The sequence below is a fragment of the Magallana gigas genome, chromosome 3, assembly GCF_963853765.1.
Source record: "Magallana gigas chromosome 3, xbMagGiga1.1, whole genome shotgun sequence".
Classification (NCBI taxonomy): Eukaryota; Metazoa; Mollusca; class Bivalvia; order Ostreida; family Ostreidae; genus Magallana; species Magallana gigas.
Window position 1 is genome coordinate 1,832,434 of NC_088855.1, and position 16,606 is coordinate 1,849,039.

Genomic DNA, 16,606 nt, shown 5'->3' on the forward strand with positions numbered 1-16,606 from the left:
GGTTCAAAATGTTTTATTAACAAAAATATTTGGACAACCTTTATGCTCTCATGTGACAATAGTTACAAAAAACCCACTTTTACAAGATGATGGACGAAGAGTCTACTTAGTATACGTTTTTGCGGATAACAAATATTTTGCAAATAATATCAATTTTTATCCGCTAAAAAAACTGGTAATTATGTCTTTTTGTCGATGTAAAAATATCTTGGTATTTAGTCTTGCATCTCTGTCATATTTCCTTTCTATCTTATTATCAATGGTAAACAGATATATTTTCCTTATAACAGAAATACAAAGAGCAGTCATAATGTTTAGATGATTGTCTTACTTACTGTACAACGTTGTATTACATATAAATAACAACTAAGGAAATTATTCAACGCTGAAAAATACCAACCTAAAGTCACAAAACTAAGCGTTAGAAAAACGTCAATCTCTCTTTGGAACATGCTTCAATTTCTAATTTTGCTACCAACCATCATGCTTTGGTGCCCCTGGCAAATAAAATATAAAAACCGGATTACCACGCCCATTATGATGATCCATGTATTGCAAAAGTTCTACGATAGTGTCCGCGTTAAAAAATTAAAACGCCTAGGCTGTACAACACCATCTTCGGTCAAGCACAACAAACGGTTGCAAAAAAAAGAAGTCATATTCTTATTTCAAGTAAACAGTCAGAATATTTTAGAACAAATGTCTCTCTACTGTTGATCTGTGCGCTATTTCTATCATGATTTTGAATTTAGAAAAAGCTTGTTTCATTCTATTCAACTATAACGTTTGGTTGTCACTGGATTTCAACAATCTATGTTTGTGAATAGAAAAAAAATCTGATCATTTTTTTCAAGTAATGTAGAACATATATCCAGTCAAGCATGAAAAAACCAATTTCTCATTATCACAATAACCGGAAGAGAAGATACGAGAAAAGAAAAGTATACAGTGAACTAATTTTAGTAATCGGGTTTATCTGTGGTACAGAGGAATCAAAGGACACGATAAGATTCAAGACAAGTGGTGAACGGAAGTGTACGCCATCGTCGGGAAATCATACCCGTCCTTGTGTAGTGTAAAGTTAGAAAACAATGATTTCATGATTAAAAATGCCTCACATGTTATGTAACTTTGATATTTAATTATACTTCATTGCCATTTCAAGATTTTATTTAGGTAATTGTTTTTATACTGTATTGTATTTTTGTCAAAGTTATGACCTTTATATTTCAAGTTTGAAATATAAAATTTAAACTAATTACATAACTTATATATAATAAAATAATGGATACATACATACTAAATACATAACCATGGATTAAAACGCAAAATATTTTTATTTACGTTGTAATTTGATATCATACATGTAATATCATATTCAATATCAATCTTATCAAAAAAATCTATATCGAACACAAAGCACAAACTTATAATTTCATGACATTATTATATTTTAGAGTTTTTTTGCAGAATTTATCCTTCAAATTGAAATGAGGATTTTTGGGATTTCTAGAAGATTTCTGGTAATTGCATTAATGATTCAGAGGCGTTTCATTAACTTGGAAAACATGTACAGCTATGTGTTTCTATATATGTATAAATCGGTTTACTGTACATCAACATTTTTTGCAACAAATTTATTTTTTGATTTTTCGGATCGTGTGCGGCAACTTATTTTCGCGATAAAGTTATAGATTTACTGATAAATAAAATGCAACAAGCAATTTGGATTTAGTTTGCGGTTTTCGCAGAAGTTTTTGCAACGACGATACTCTTGCAAAATGTAACAAATAAAAGCTTGCTTACAGTACTTTGAAAACAAAGACAACATCGTAATTAAAAGAAGAACACTAATTGCTACATAAATTTCAATGAGCCTCACTTAAATTTCGCATGCTATTTATTATATTAATTACCTAAAGTACTTTGTCAAAAACTGATCAGATGTATACAAGTTTGCAGCACTTAAATGATCTAATAACAAATTACAAACAAAACACAGCAGTATCATACATATTTATTTAAACACTTATGCGTATTAATAACTAAAATAACCAGAAGTTAAAAGATAAACACAATTTCATAATCTCTAAAAATGCTTGTATTGAAACGAATATGATTGGCGGAATTCAACAGGAGACAAAATTACAGTCTAAAGTTTAAAAACTAAGAAAGAATTTGTTCATTTTGAAAAATGAAATCTCTAATAAGGAGTAAGAACACTTAACCGGAAGGAAGTTAAGGAAATTTAGAAACTATATCATTCAAACTTGTCAATCAAATTAATAAATAAGTTTCCTGAATTTTGTTCATGATGTTCATTTAAATATGACATGGATTATCAAACAAATATAAATTGTTTTGCTTTATTTTGTTCAATGCTGATAAAATCAAACCGTAAATACAAAACGGCCATGTTACATTAAAATGATATCAAATAAATGGGGGTACATGAGGTTAGAATGTCCTTAATATTTTGATTACAAATTTATTCAACGCCATTTTTCAAAATACAAATGATATTGACAGTGATTAACTGTTCCACCTTCTAGGCTGCAAATGTAATAAGGTATTAAATTTTATAGGTTAATTTCCAACCTTCCCCTGCATGTGCCAGTACATTAAACTACATTGTATGAAATTTAATGCATCTATAACATTTGCTGCAGTGGCGGTTTTCATGCAATTACGCTCTGTAATGCATTTTTGGCGACAAATAATAGTACAAAGAGATAGCTCTGTACTTAATGACACTATGGTTCGTTCCAGATAATGTTTTAATCTTAATCAGCTATGTTCAATACTCTAAGGCAGGACAAATGTTCAATTCTGAGTTAACGGTCAGTGTTAGTATACGGATAAACGCACCAAAGCATCAGATGTTAACACCATCAAAATGTTGATACAAAGCTGAAAGATCCATAGAAACGAAGCTATTGCGTTGTTCAATGAATCACTGACTGAAATAATGATAATATAGGATTTTTATTAAACATTGAAAAGGTACATAAGAGGCTGTCATCTATAATTTTGTTTTATTTCATTTAATCTCTGTATATTCTAAACAAGGCTTTACGCATCTTGGTATTTGCAACAAAGTGACTTGTGAACGGCTAAGGAACCTTTACTTTTTTGTTTTAGCAATTTATCAGTCCATAAGCTGGTTATTCAAATATGACTGATAATTTATCTTTAATACAAAAGCATATCAACAAAATATACGAGGTTCTGTGTAAAGGCTTATGTTCGGGTTAATATCCATTCCCTAATCAAGCTGGGACTTTGAAAGGGCCATGGCGCAGTTCTTAAAATGCATATATATTCGAGGTCAATCACCATTTTTTAATTCATTTTCATTCCATGATTTATTGTTAAGTCGTTTACCATCATTAATCATGTTTTAAAAATGTGTTTATTGTAAGACAAATTGCCCTTGGATGTTTGCTAAATTCAGATCTGTACTTGGTCTGTAAAATTGGGGAGGAGTGCTTTTTAAGTATAAATAATGTGTTTTAAAAACAAATGTTTTGACATTTTTTCTTCTTATTGAAACTATAGATTACCTGGAAACGCTCCAACAGTATCAAATTGCTCCATGGCTTTAAAAAAAATATGGAGATATAAAACAATGGCATTACATCAAATTTAGATTTTATCAGATACGAGTTGGTAGCACGCATATTTCTTTGACAATTCTTGGTTTTTAACAAATCATTATAATGCTAAAACTACTCACAGCTATACTGCGTTTGTGATTGGTTTATCAAAAAAGATATAAGACAATATTTAGTATTTGTATAAATTGATCTTATCAAGGTACTTTGTTATGCAGACAGCAATTAATTGTCTGTTTGATGTGAAGATGGTAAAGGTTTACATCTACATAGTTCTTAAATAGTCATATAGCTCAACTAAATTACATTACACATTGAAGTTATGAACATAGACTGTGTTTTTTAAAATAATTATAACAATGCAACCGTCAAACCGTTGACACTTGCAGAGACGTCAAAAATATTATCTTTGAGCCCATCAAAAATATCACACCGAAATGGACCTTTTGATGGTCTTAAGTTTTATGAGGAAACATATATACCTTCGACTTTTAAGAATTGTTCTAAACATGTTCCTGCAGCATTACAGCATGAATAGTTGCCTGATGCGCTGTCATCGCAGACCCTCAATAATTTAGAACCATTCACTAATTCAGTTTGATTACCAGGATTCTAAAACATTACGATTTAAAACATAAGTTATTAAGTATGGTTATATGGAAAACGATTTTATCTTAAAATTATGTCCAGAAATAACACAATTTAAGTGTCTCAATTAATTTGACTTGGGATAAAATAATATTTTTTCTTGAAACATATGAGAAATATTTAGATGTACTGATATCAAAGTCCACAACGGTCCGTAAACAAATTATTTTAAATTGACAGAAAAAATTAAAAAGATAGTAAGGTAAAGAACATATATGACAAAAGACTTAGTAAATATAATAATAGGCTGTTGAATGGTATTTTTAATTGTAATTCTTTTGAGTACAAATGTAAATCAATGTCCGACGCAAAATGTGAATATTGTGAGTGTGAAAAGGAAGACATTAAGTACCTCATATTCGATTGCTGTACAAAGATTGTGAAAAAATTTAATAGTACTTCGAATTTCGGTGCATACTGGAAACATCATTATAGTTTTTCATTTGGAAAAAAAATGTAAAAAATACAATTAAATCACATGTATGAAAAAATGACCATAACAAACCGTCAATCATCTCAAAACCCCATTAAACGAAATACAAATTCAAAGCAGAGCACACGGACCTCCAAAAAGATATAGGTAGGATCAGGTGCCTAGGAGGAGTGAGCATCCTCTGATGACATGTCATACCCGCCGTGTGCTCTTTGTCGTAATCGGGAAAAAACGGAAAAGTCAGTAGACAATTAGGTGATTAATTATGGTCTAACAATTAGTATGAAAAACGTCAGTCAGCATGCAACTAAGTGGAAGATTGTATTTGCTGACAAGGTCGTTGTATCGACCATAGAATTTACGGAATGATGACTTCAAACAAGACTGTTGATAGTCCTGTTTTATCATCTTGTTTGTCAGTAGCTTGCCTTGCCTTAGAAACTGTTCATACTAAAAGCATGCCCTTGCGTATCGAATTAAATGAGAGACAAAAACACCATATGCAGGTGATGGAGGTATATTGTTACATAAGTAAGGAAAATTGACTATAGAAAAATTAAAGTCATCGCGTTTATCATTAAGTTTTGTTGTTAGGTTACCATCATTGTCCATTTTCAGTAAAATATCCAAATATGGAACAGATAACACAGACTCAGTGGTATCTTTTATTTCAAGTTCACTGGGATATATCAAGTCAACGTAAGTATGGATATAACAATTGTTAATTGATAATACGTCGTCGATATACCTGAATGCTGAGTTGAAGGCCACAGTGAGTGATTTATTTTTTTCACGAACAAGGTTTTGTATAAATTCTGCTTCATAAGAATACATAAATTAGTCTGCAAACAATGGGACAAAATTGGTACAATGGGAATTCCAGCAGATTGTTGGAAAACCTGATTTCCAAAAACTACATTTATGTTGTCTATTAGAAACTCAAGCACCTTTTAACTTCAAAGTACTTGTGTGTGCATTCAGAATGGTTTTTAACGAATTATTTTCTTATATTTTCAATGACAAGGTAAGCATTTTTACGACTTCCATTTTTATTGTCGATGATATAAAAAAGCCTAGATTTTAATTTGTCATGGTGAATGGTTGTATAAAGCATTGAAAAATTGTACGTTTTGATGCTATTGATTTTGGTAAGATTTTGTGAACTCAATTTTTTAAATAATTCTTTACAGTTTTTTAGTATATAAAATGGCACGTAGAATGAAAATAAAAATTCATGTAACACAGTTATTATTTTTTAAAAAAGGTTTCTTACTAGAGAAATGGACTTGATGTGGAATTTTTAAAAAAAATACATAGAGGTAAAACAGAACAATTTATTATATTGTTATAGTTTATTTACTTAAATGACGCATTAAACTGATTTACATCGTGTTTGTTTTACTGTCATTATTAATATCAAACTTAAATAACGTTTTTGCTGTGTGTATTTTAAAACTGTTTTATCAGAGCAGGTTTCATCTAGATACATGTATGGATGTACTAAAGCTGCAACGTAATGAATTTTTAGGTAGTTTGTATATCTGAATATTATGAGAATGTTTTGTTGTTTATAATCAAATGCTTCTTTTGTATTTTTTGTTTCATGTTAGTATGAGGGTACATGTCGCTAGCATTATAGAAACAAAACATATCCAGTGCGTTTAAAAATTGTGGAAATTATAAAACAAAATAAAAGCTTCATTGGTGTTCCATGCAGGTATTAAGGAAGAAAAATATATAACAAGCAGGTTATGTAGTTTTCTCATGGATGCTAACTACTTTCATGGTCCAAATAAAGCAGCATAAAAGAAAATATTTTATTGCGTATTTTTATACTAATCTTTTAAAAACTTCATCAGTTATCCATACAAAGAAAGTAAAAAAAAACGTTAATTATTGTTATTGCGATTGAAAATTTACACAGGATGACCGTCCAATTTACCACATATGTGAAGGTTACCATAGTAACTACTAGTCTACTTTGGAAGTCTGGGGTTCATTTCGTGCAAGTCCGTTCGTGCTTTCAATGTAGCTTTATATTTAGGCAATCAATAACCACGGAAATAAGCAACAAAACTAGAAAGAAGACATCGATTTAGAATGTGAAATTATTATCCATAGCTACTTGAAATAACGTTGACCATATAAAAGAGAAACAATGCAACAAAAAACGAAAAATAGAAGAATGAGCATAATTTTACGCCGCCAGGTAGATAGTGATTTCGATGAATTGCGCATTTCGCTGTCTAGTCATGCATGTATGAATTACAATCATTGACAATCTCCGAAAAAGAGAAACAAAATAAGATTCTTGAAGCATTACAGCATGGATAGGTGCCTGAAACTATGTGTTCACATACCTTCAACAGTTAATATTAATTTACTACCCGCTTATTGCTTCAAAGGGCCAAATTTTAATAAATCATCTTGAAAATTTTTGCAATTACTTTCAGCTGCCAATGATAAATTTTAAGTAAAAATGTTATCTTCTGTACAAAATCCTTAAGGGTCAAAAGGTCATCTATGACGCACTGAATAGCCACATATGAGGGTCACAACTTTAAATGATCCATTTTTTCTAAAACACAAAAGTATCAAAGGGTTCTATTGGAAATAAACTTGCGTGGTTCAGGATTTCATCTTCTTCCTAATTCTATTATACGTTTGGGATTAATAGGGTTTGACTATATTCTAACCATGATGTAGTTCTTTCACTGTTAAGTCTAATCAGTTAAAACTAGCTGAGCTCTACCATTCAAACAGTGAAATAACGGTGTATTTTAATGTGTGCGTCGTTTTACTATCATTTGATTATTTCTAATCATGAGTTAGATTTACAGAGATGTGCTCTTACTGCATGAATTTCCGTTGATTTGATAGATACTTGGTGAAGATTACATATTCTGCAAAGTCAAGGGGATGTAAAATATATCTTTAGGATCTTTTAGGATTGTCGTTCTCGGTATTTTTTTTTGCACTAACTTAGCTAAACTAGTTCATGGCAGAAGCTTTACAGAAGAAATAGCAGTGGTTTAAAATAATCTTTTCATATAGAAAAAAACACAGACAATTAAGTGCATATATATATAAAATTATAATGTTTAAAATTTTCCGAAGCAAAAATGTTGACATTTTAACCACAAAGAGAAATGAAAATGAAACGCTACAATTACCCTTGTAAAACTTAAGGGCATGTATTTCAGCTATGACTTCACAATTATATTGCCCACCAGAAAACCATTTTGATTGAGGCATTTCTTAACGACATTATCATTGAGAAAAATCATTAAAAACATAGTAAGCAAGAATGCCTTATATATCAGTTATTCATCGCATTCCTTTTTTAAAAAGTTACTATAATATACTTGGATAACAATTCAAGGTTCACATACAAGTGAGAACAATTTACCTTCAATATCCCATTGTCTCCCGTATAACATGTAGTTACTGTACAGTTGTCCACTTCTTTAGGTTTTTCAAAACAAACATCTACAATAAAAACAATCTATATACCATATACATTTAAAGTAAAGATAACTTATTGTAGAGTATCATTATTAAATAGCAATTCAGTTATGTCTATAAACATATCTGCATGAAAATAGTATAAACCATTGTTATGTCATAAGAAATTCTTAAAGCAACAGGAAGGCAAACCGAATACACTGTTATCTGTATATTATACTTATCAAGAGTACACACAGCGCTTAGTTCAAGATATATCATTAACTATAAAAGTTGATCACGACTAACAAATAAATAGCCACATGTCATTCAAATTCACCTATCTTTAATATCAGCACAAATATTCACAAACATTAAACTTGATTTTTCACCTAGAAGTAATGGTCAACTAGCAGCGTTCATTAATATATTATCTTAAATTTTGAAACTGTAGTTTGCTGTCTTATGTGCATTTTCTGTTCAGTTGTAATGCACTCAACTATATATTTAATGTTACATTTCTCCCGACAGTCGAACTTGGAATAAGTATGTATTTGATAATTTTAATCCAAATTGAATCACCATTACTATGTCAGAGTAAGTCCAAACAGGTGGGGCGAGTACAGCGAAATATTCCAAACGTGAATCAATGGCTCCTAGGGACCAGTAAAAGATAAATAGAGGATATCTAAAGCGTGTACGTTTACAATTGTTTTATCCAACGAGTTTAAATGATGGATTTATTTGCGAGGCTTGCCGACCGAATATAAACACTATGATTTTAACGAAATTGATAAAGCAAATATAAAATTACACAATTAATGAAGCTTAACTTATCTCACATGATTTGATTTATATGAAAGTTTGTTGACAAGAATTGATCTTTTTAGACTAATGAATGATGCAACAGTTTTAATGCCGTTATTGCGACATTGCGCAACATAATTTCGAACGTCATTCTGAAGACAAATATAGCTGTTTGAATGTAAACCATAATTTTAAAAAGCATCAAAAAAAAAAGAATCTATAAATTGTATTTTTTCTACGAGCATACTCACTTTAATAGCAATATTAAAGACTTAAATAGTTAAGTTTGTTGACATGTTGAAGGTTGTGAATACTTGTTAGTTTGATTTTGAACGAGAAACAGTTGTTAATGTCATAAAAAACATATTAATCCTTTGAAGTTTAAAACACTTTTATGTATGCTTATTGTAGTCAACTTTGAATTCCCCGGAATTTTAAGCTTTCTAAAGTTTATTTTAAGTTTGATTAAATTTAAAATGTAAAACCACTGGAAAAGATGGACACAATTAAAGAAGCAATATTTTGAAACAAGTTATTTGTTTATCCATTTGTATGAAATAAAAACACATGTAATGCTCGTATTCAAGTTACATGTAGGCAAGTTTTGTTTGTTTTTAAAGGTCTGTTATATACGTTATTTTTTGATAGTGCCATTGAGAATTCAATACATCTGAAATATATAATCTATAGTGTACTCATAGCAATATGCATAACTACAGAAACCCGTATTAAATGTGCCGAAATAAAAACCAACTGGAAAGTATCTTTTTAGATAAATAAGAGTTTGTATTGAACAGATCAAATTAACTTGTACTTCTAGGTCTATGATATATTCTGTGGGTGTTCCAGCATAGTCACATACCTTGCACTTCTAGGTCTATCATATATTCTGTTGGTGTTCAAACATAGTTCACATACCTTGTACTTCTAAATTTATAATATACTCTGTGGGTGTACCAACATAGTTCACATACCTTGTACTTGTAGGTCTATAATATATTCTGTGGGTGTTTCAACATAGTTCACATACCTTGTACATCTAGGTCTATCATATTCTGTTGGTGTTCCAACATAGTTCACATACCTTGTACTTGTAGGTCTATGATCCATTCTGTGGGTGTTCCAACATAATCAACATAGCTGATAACTAGGGTGTACTGTTCTTGATCACTTTTCCTTAAATCTGTGAGGTTTAAGGTAGCAGGCTCAACGTGATCGTGGAATATTCTATTCTTAATCTGGTGCTCTTCATCATAATATATTTCAAGCTCTGGCGAAACGCTGGGTTCAAATTTGGCAAAGCTTGGATCTTTGTTTTTGCCCCGGACCTTGTTCCATACGTAGGTTTTCACCTCTTCACCTTTTCACCTGAATGAACATACATATGAACCTATTGACAGATCATGCTCTGTAGCAACCTCTAATGATACAACGTCCACTAATGATATAATGTTTCATTAGTGGTCAGGATGTTGACCACTAATGATATAATTTTATCATTAACGAACAACCTAACCGTCCGCTAATGATATAATTTCAGATTTGTATCATTAGCGGTCAAAAACCGTAACCTCTAATGATATGGAAAAAAACTGAGAAATAAGTACTACCTTGACCACTAATGATATACATTTGCACACATTTTCAATTGCATTAGTGGATGGATTTGAAACCTTTAATGATATAACATGATAAAAGATTAAATATATATATATATATATATATATATATATATATATATATATATATATATATATATATATATATATATATATATATATATATATATAGGTTTGTTAATTATAGATTAGAACAACAAGGAATATCAATTAAAGTTGGTTGAATTAAAACTACTTAAACAATAGGGATCATGTCGTTGTAACAAAGAATATTAGCCCAAGTTAAAAATTGGCCCGCGTTTCATTTTTCAACATTGATTATTGATTCGGGGAGGGGGTGGGGGTGGGGGGCTTTTTTAACGTTGAAAACTGAGACCAAAAGTCGTGAAATGTATACCCGGATTTCATTTTTCAACATTGATTATTGATTTGGGATATTGAGGGGCGGGGGGGGGGGGGGGGGGGAGGGGCGGGGGCTTTTCTGACGTTCAAACTGCGACCAAACGTCATTTTTCAACAGCTCAAAAAAGTTTTTTTTTCTAATCTCTGATGACCTCACACGTTGAAAATTGACCAACTACAGGTTTTTGAACTGTCTCTGAAATGGAACTTGCTCTACCTAATTATTTTGTATCTGATAAAAAATTTCAGCTCCATGTTTTAATTCCTAATATTGTCCGATATTCATGCCGATATGGATTTTTGTTTTTGTTTGTTTTTGTTTGGGGCTTTTTTCTCGATAGCAACAGTTTGTTATTAAGACTAAGAACTCTGTCTCTTGTTGTTAAACTGTGTAGACAGAGCTAAAAGGAATATATGTCAAACAACATCGTCTCAAGCCATGGTCCGGTGTCCGTTTATATATATATCTCTCTCCACCATGATCGTTCATGTTGACCGTGGTTTGCTAAGATTGTCAAACCAATACCGGCCGTTTATGTTATATTTCCGGTAAATCGCTTCAACTTTAATTTATTTTGAGAAGTCATGATAATTAACTGACAGCACAATAATGGGCAGTTTTCATATTTTTATCAGACAAGTCGCGTCAGTGATTATTTAATTAATTCAACTTAACAATAACTTTTCTTAAACTTGCAAGATCAACAAAATTATGATTAATAAGCTACTTATCTTGATTTGACAGAAAAAATATTGTGTTCAATACAGATACAAACACTACACAGAAACTTTTTCGTGGGTGTGTTTAGGGAGTATTGGACATTTATGACGCATTCGCCGGCGTTACGAGGAATCTTGACCCGGGTTGAAATTTGACCCGGATATCATTTTTCAACGTTGAAAAATTGATACCAAAAGTCGTGAAATTATACCTGGGGTCAGTTTTCAACAGCTTGAAAAATATTTTTCAAACTTCTAAGGACATCGACACGTTGAAAACTGACCCTGTTGAAAATTGACTCCGACTTCAGAGTTTTGAACTGTCTTTGAACAGAAGTGTAACTTGCTCTTCACAGTTTAATTGTACATGTGTGTACTTAAAAGTTTCGGTTTCAAAACTTCAACTCTTTCATACTATCCGCTATATTTGCCGTCTTGGGTAATTTGACATTTCAAAGGTTGATTTTTCTGACTTCAATCATTTAATATTTCATTTGATTGAAAACGTGGTATGTAGCAACCTCTTTTATTATACTTTCATGTTAAATACTGAAATCTGATTGGTTTAGACGCAGTTGATAATTTGTTTTATTACCCTCAGCGTTAGCAACACACTTGGCAACGGGTAACACAACGAATTGTTACATGCGCGTAAATTATGCGCGTACAGTTCGCCGTAGAATTCACGTCATTTCTATACAAAAGCAGAAAAATTTCTTTAAAATTAAGACATTCAGTATAATAAAATAAATAGTGCCTATTTGGGAGGATAACAGTTGAAATTGACACCCCTCGAAAACCATTGTCAACCTCCGCTTCGCGTCGGTTGACAATGGTTCTCTCGGGGTGTCAATTTCAACTGTTACCCTCCCAAACAGGCACTATTTATATAGTGATACACTGTCCACTAACGATATAATGTTGCATTAGTGGACAGAATGTTGACCACTAATGTTATAATTTTATCAAACCCGGGTCAATTTTCAACCCGGGTTAACATTTTTTGTTACACCGACATAATCACCATTGTTGAAGTAGTTTTAATTCAACCAACATTATTTCATATTCTTTATTGTTCTAAGGTATAATTAACAAACCCACATATTCAACTTAACAATAAATTAGTGATTCAATTGTGCTACAGACCATAATAGCAAATAGTCTTGTGTTGTCTATGGTTTAATTTTAAAATTCTTCAGAAATATTTTTTTTACAAGCTAACCACTTTGAGTTTAATATACCCGGTAATCATTTTTGGTACAAGTTAACTATATCTGGTCAATCACTCACTTCCTGTCAGCCTTACTGACCAGTCCGGTCTCACTTTGTCTTCAATCTTGTTAGATGCGTGCCTCGAACCACTAAGTAAGTCTTTTTTATTGAAGTAATTGCTCAAATTTGTTAGTATTAAATTGTATTTTTGAAGTATAGTTACAGATGGAAATTTATTTTACAGATAAAACATTCTTAAAAGTATGGCACACCATTATGGTCTTTAAAGTAATTTACAGTTAAAGGTATAAAGTTAAATTGTATATTTTCCTATTAAGTAATTTGTTATTTCTATTTGTTGTAGTTTTTTACCAATATTATTCATGACGGCAACGTTTCCACACAAAATAAAATATGAAACCCGTGTGACTTTTGTTTGCGTTGTGCAAGGTTAGCTATCTGCCTGCACCAGGCAGAATAAGTCTTATGAATTGGACCTTTTTCATGTTAATAAAATCCCGCTAAAAGTTTATCAATAATGTTTTAATATCGTAAAATTGTTTTTCTTCAAACTTTCTTCAACTAAAAATATTTAGCACAACTCCTTTTTGATTAATGATAATCAATTTGGATCTTCAAGTAAACAGACGAAGTCATAAATGGTATGTATTTTGTCTGTATGCGACTATTTCAGTTCAAGTAAAAAGGTAAAATGTCAGGGTAATGTCAGAATGGTGTATTTTAAAGGACAAAATACATGTATATGATCAAATAACGCCCCCCCCCCCCCCACCAAAAAAAAAAATAAAAAATTAACCAATTCTTATGCAGTATCGTATGAAAATCAAATCAAATATATATATATAATTTTATATTAAATTATATCATATTATATCATTTAAGGTTGCAAATCCATCCACTTATGCAATTTAAAATGTGTGCAAATGTGTATCATTAGTGGTCAAGGTAGTCCTTATTTCTCATTTTTTTTCCATATCATTAGAGGTTACGGTTTTTGACCGCTAATGATATAAATTTAAAATTATATCATTAGCGGACGGTTAGGTTGTTCGTTAATGATAAAATTATATCATTAGTGGTCAACATCCTGACCACTAATGCAACATTATATCATTAGTGGACGTTGTATCATTAGAGGTTGCTACAATGCTCAACGATTTTTACATGCATACTATACCTAGGTCTATAAGAAAAATAAGGTTGTTAATTTATTTTGTTATTGCTTAATTGTTTTCACAAGGGATATCCTTATAGATAGTGCAAATAATTTAGAATAGTTTAAAAGGTTTGTATTTGTTGAAGGGGTTTTTAATAAGTTTCAAGATACATATGTTGTGCACTTATTATATATCATAACAAATAATCGCTTAAAGTTTGATTTGATATAAGAACTTAAAAATATTTAATACACATTATATTTAGTCATTAAGCTAACATATTTGTTAACTTGATATTTTATTTTTTTAGATTATGAAACATGGCAGTGCTCGTTTGGTCGATTAGATTTTTTCTTTAAAGGTTCATAAATGTAGTGGGAAGTGAAACAAAAGTAAATAAGTACCCTTTTATAATGTACGTAATATTAGAATAATACGGTAAAATTTGGGGATAAATTAAATATAACAATACAAGAAAAAGCATACTCTACTTAAAACATACTCTCTCTCTCTTTCTCTCTCTCTCTTTCTGTGTCTGTCTGTCTCTCTCTCTCTCTCTCTTTCTCTCTCTCTCTCTCTCTCTCTCTGAATTTCTTCATTTGCGCAAAGGTTATTAATAAGTTTGTATGGGTTTGGTGCATAATTAATACTATAAAAAAACTATCCCTTTCTGCCTTCATATCAATCGACCGCATTCAGACGGAAGGTAATAAGTGTATGGAATAAAAGTCTAGAAAATAAGTAAATGAAAGAAAATAGATACTTACCGAAAGTCGCAAAAACAAACATTAGAAAAATATTGATCGTTTTTGTTAACATGGTCACGTTCCTTGGGGATACAGTTTCAGTGGGGAAAACAACTTGCCTTTACTTCCCGGAATGATAATGCACGTATGATATATATATATATATATATATATATATATATATATATATATATATATATATATATATATATATATATATATATATATATATATATATATATATATATATATATATATATATATATCTGTGTGTGTGTGTGTGTGTGTAACATAAGGAAGAAGATATTTTTGATAACTTAATAGTTTAACGATGTCAGGAGGAACAAACCAAATCGCGTTAACCTTTTCACTTACTATGATCATTCATGTTTAACGCGCATGGAATGATGATAAACTTACAAGAACTCATTCGCTCGAACTCAAACCTTTCATATTTCTTACTTATATAAGATGCACGAATCATTCAAACACCTCATATCTGATGTGTATAACCGCATTTATAAGCACACACATATAGCTATCTTGTTGCAGCAAATATCTGGCACGTCATTTAATATAAGGCAACAGTCAGGGTATGGACTTAATTCATTTCAGTGAATGCTTTGTTGAAATGTTTTTATATTGTAATGAATCAAGGGTTTCACCTCTTTGTTCTCTTGACATGATTTGTCATCCCTCAGAATGAAATGTCACACTTTCATCAGTTTAAACATTACAAGTGACTGCCTGATATATATTTATGTCCGGCTGATTAGATTTATATTCGACAATATGGTTGGCTCTTTGCCTACTTTTCTCAACATTTGTTATATCTATAACAAAAACCGCGTTTCGTAAGTTCTTGAAATATTTGGACAAGTTGTCCTTCAAAGATTATGTTTAAATTAGAGTAGTTGCCTTTTGTAATCAAGTCAAACTGTTGTGTCTGGGCCAGAATTAAGTAGCAGCATCATGATATGCCCAAACCTTTGCGGAGGAAAGGGAGAAAACGTATAAAATAAATAGCAACGAAACATTGAATATAAATAGGGTGCAGCGAGGATTTTCAAAGACAGTTTGAAAGGTGTGAATACGAATTTTGAAGAGTTCGACTGTGCTAAAACTGGACTAGATGTAGGGTCACTTTAATATAGATTTGCGTAGATCATCGCTTCTTGTGAAAAAAAATGTCTCGATAGTATGTCTCGCTCTATGATAAAACAAGTTAATTTTATTTCACAAGCATTAATATTTTTTCGTAGCTTGCGTGATGAATAACTTATGATCATAAAGTGCTTGTAAAGAAGATTGGCAAACACATTCCTTTTGATAACCCAATGGAAAAATCAAAGAGACCTTCGCTATGAAACTGTTATTTTATTAACAATATTTGTTGATCATGAAAACTCACTTTTTCTTATTTTATTCACACAAGAAAATAATACAAGATGATATTAAATATTACGTTTTCGCATCCCTTTACATGAAAAAAAGGGCTTGTTTAAAAGTCAGTGACTCCACCGCCTTTTTGTCTCTTTTTTCAAAATAATTATTTTCATTAATTTATTTGACTTTGCAACATTTTATTAGAACTAATGTTAAACAATACTTCCTTCTGAATTAGAATAATATTAAGTATTGATTCTGGACGCATTTGTATCCTGACGCTTATGACGTTCAACTCTATAATTCCTAATAATATAAATATCTTCAATTGTGCATTGTTCCAATAATGCAGAGGCATCTCCAGTACTTGGGGAAAGTAAACAGTTATTCAGTTGTA

At 31.0% G+C, this 16,606-nt stretch overlaps 1 protein-coding gene across 1 annotated transcript; it reads right to left on the minus strand.

Annotated features, from left to right (window-relative positions):
- Positions 1 to 2,000: 2,000 nt before the first annotated feature.
- LOC136273277 (uncharacterized) lies at positions 2,001 to 15,211 on the minus strand. Its single transcript, XM_066077678.1, has 6 exons — positions 15,199 to 15,211; positions 10,031 to 10,306; positions 8,105 to 8,184; positions 4,097 to 4,226; positions 3,564 to 3,599; positions 2,001 to 2,960 (listed from the first exon to the last, which is right to left on the minus strand). The coding sequence occupies exons 1-6, from the start codon at positions 15,209 to 15,211 to the stop codon at positions 2,848 to 2,850; spliced, it is 648 nt and encodes a 215-aa protein (XP_065933750.1). The 3' UTR covers positions 2,001 to 2,847.
- Between the last annotated feature and the right edge of the window lie 1,395 nt (positions 15,212 to 16,606).

Excerpts from the sequence above, each read along its gene's own strand:
- LOC136273277 (XM_066077678.1), bottom strand. Across the intron at positions 8,185-10,030 it reads CATAGACCTACAAGTACAAG|ATGTTTGTTTTGAAAAACCT; the intron begins GTATGTGAACTA and ends TTTTTATTGTAG. Across the intron at positions 3,600-4,096 it reads ACAATTCTTAAAAGTCGAAG|CCATGGAGCAATTTGATACT; the intron begins GTATATATGTTT and ends TTTTTTTTAAAG.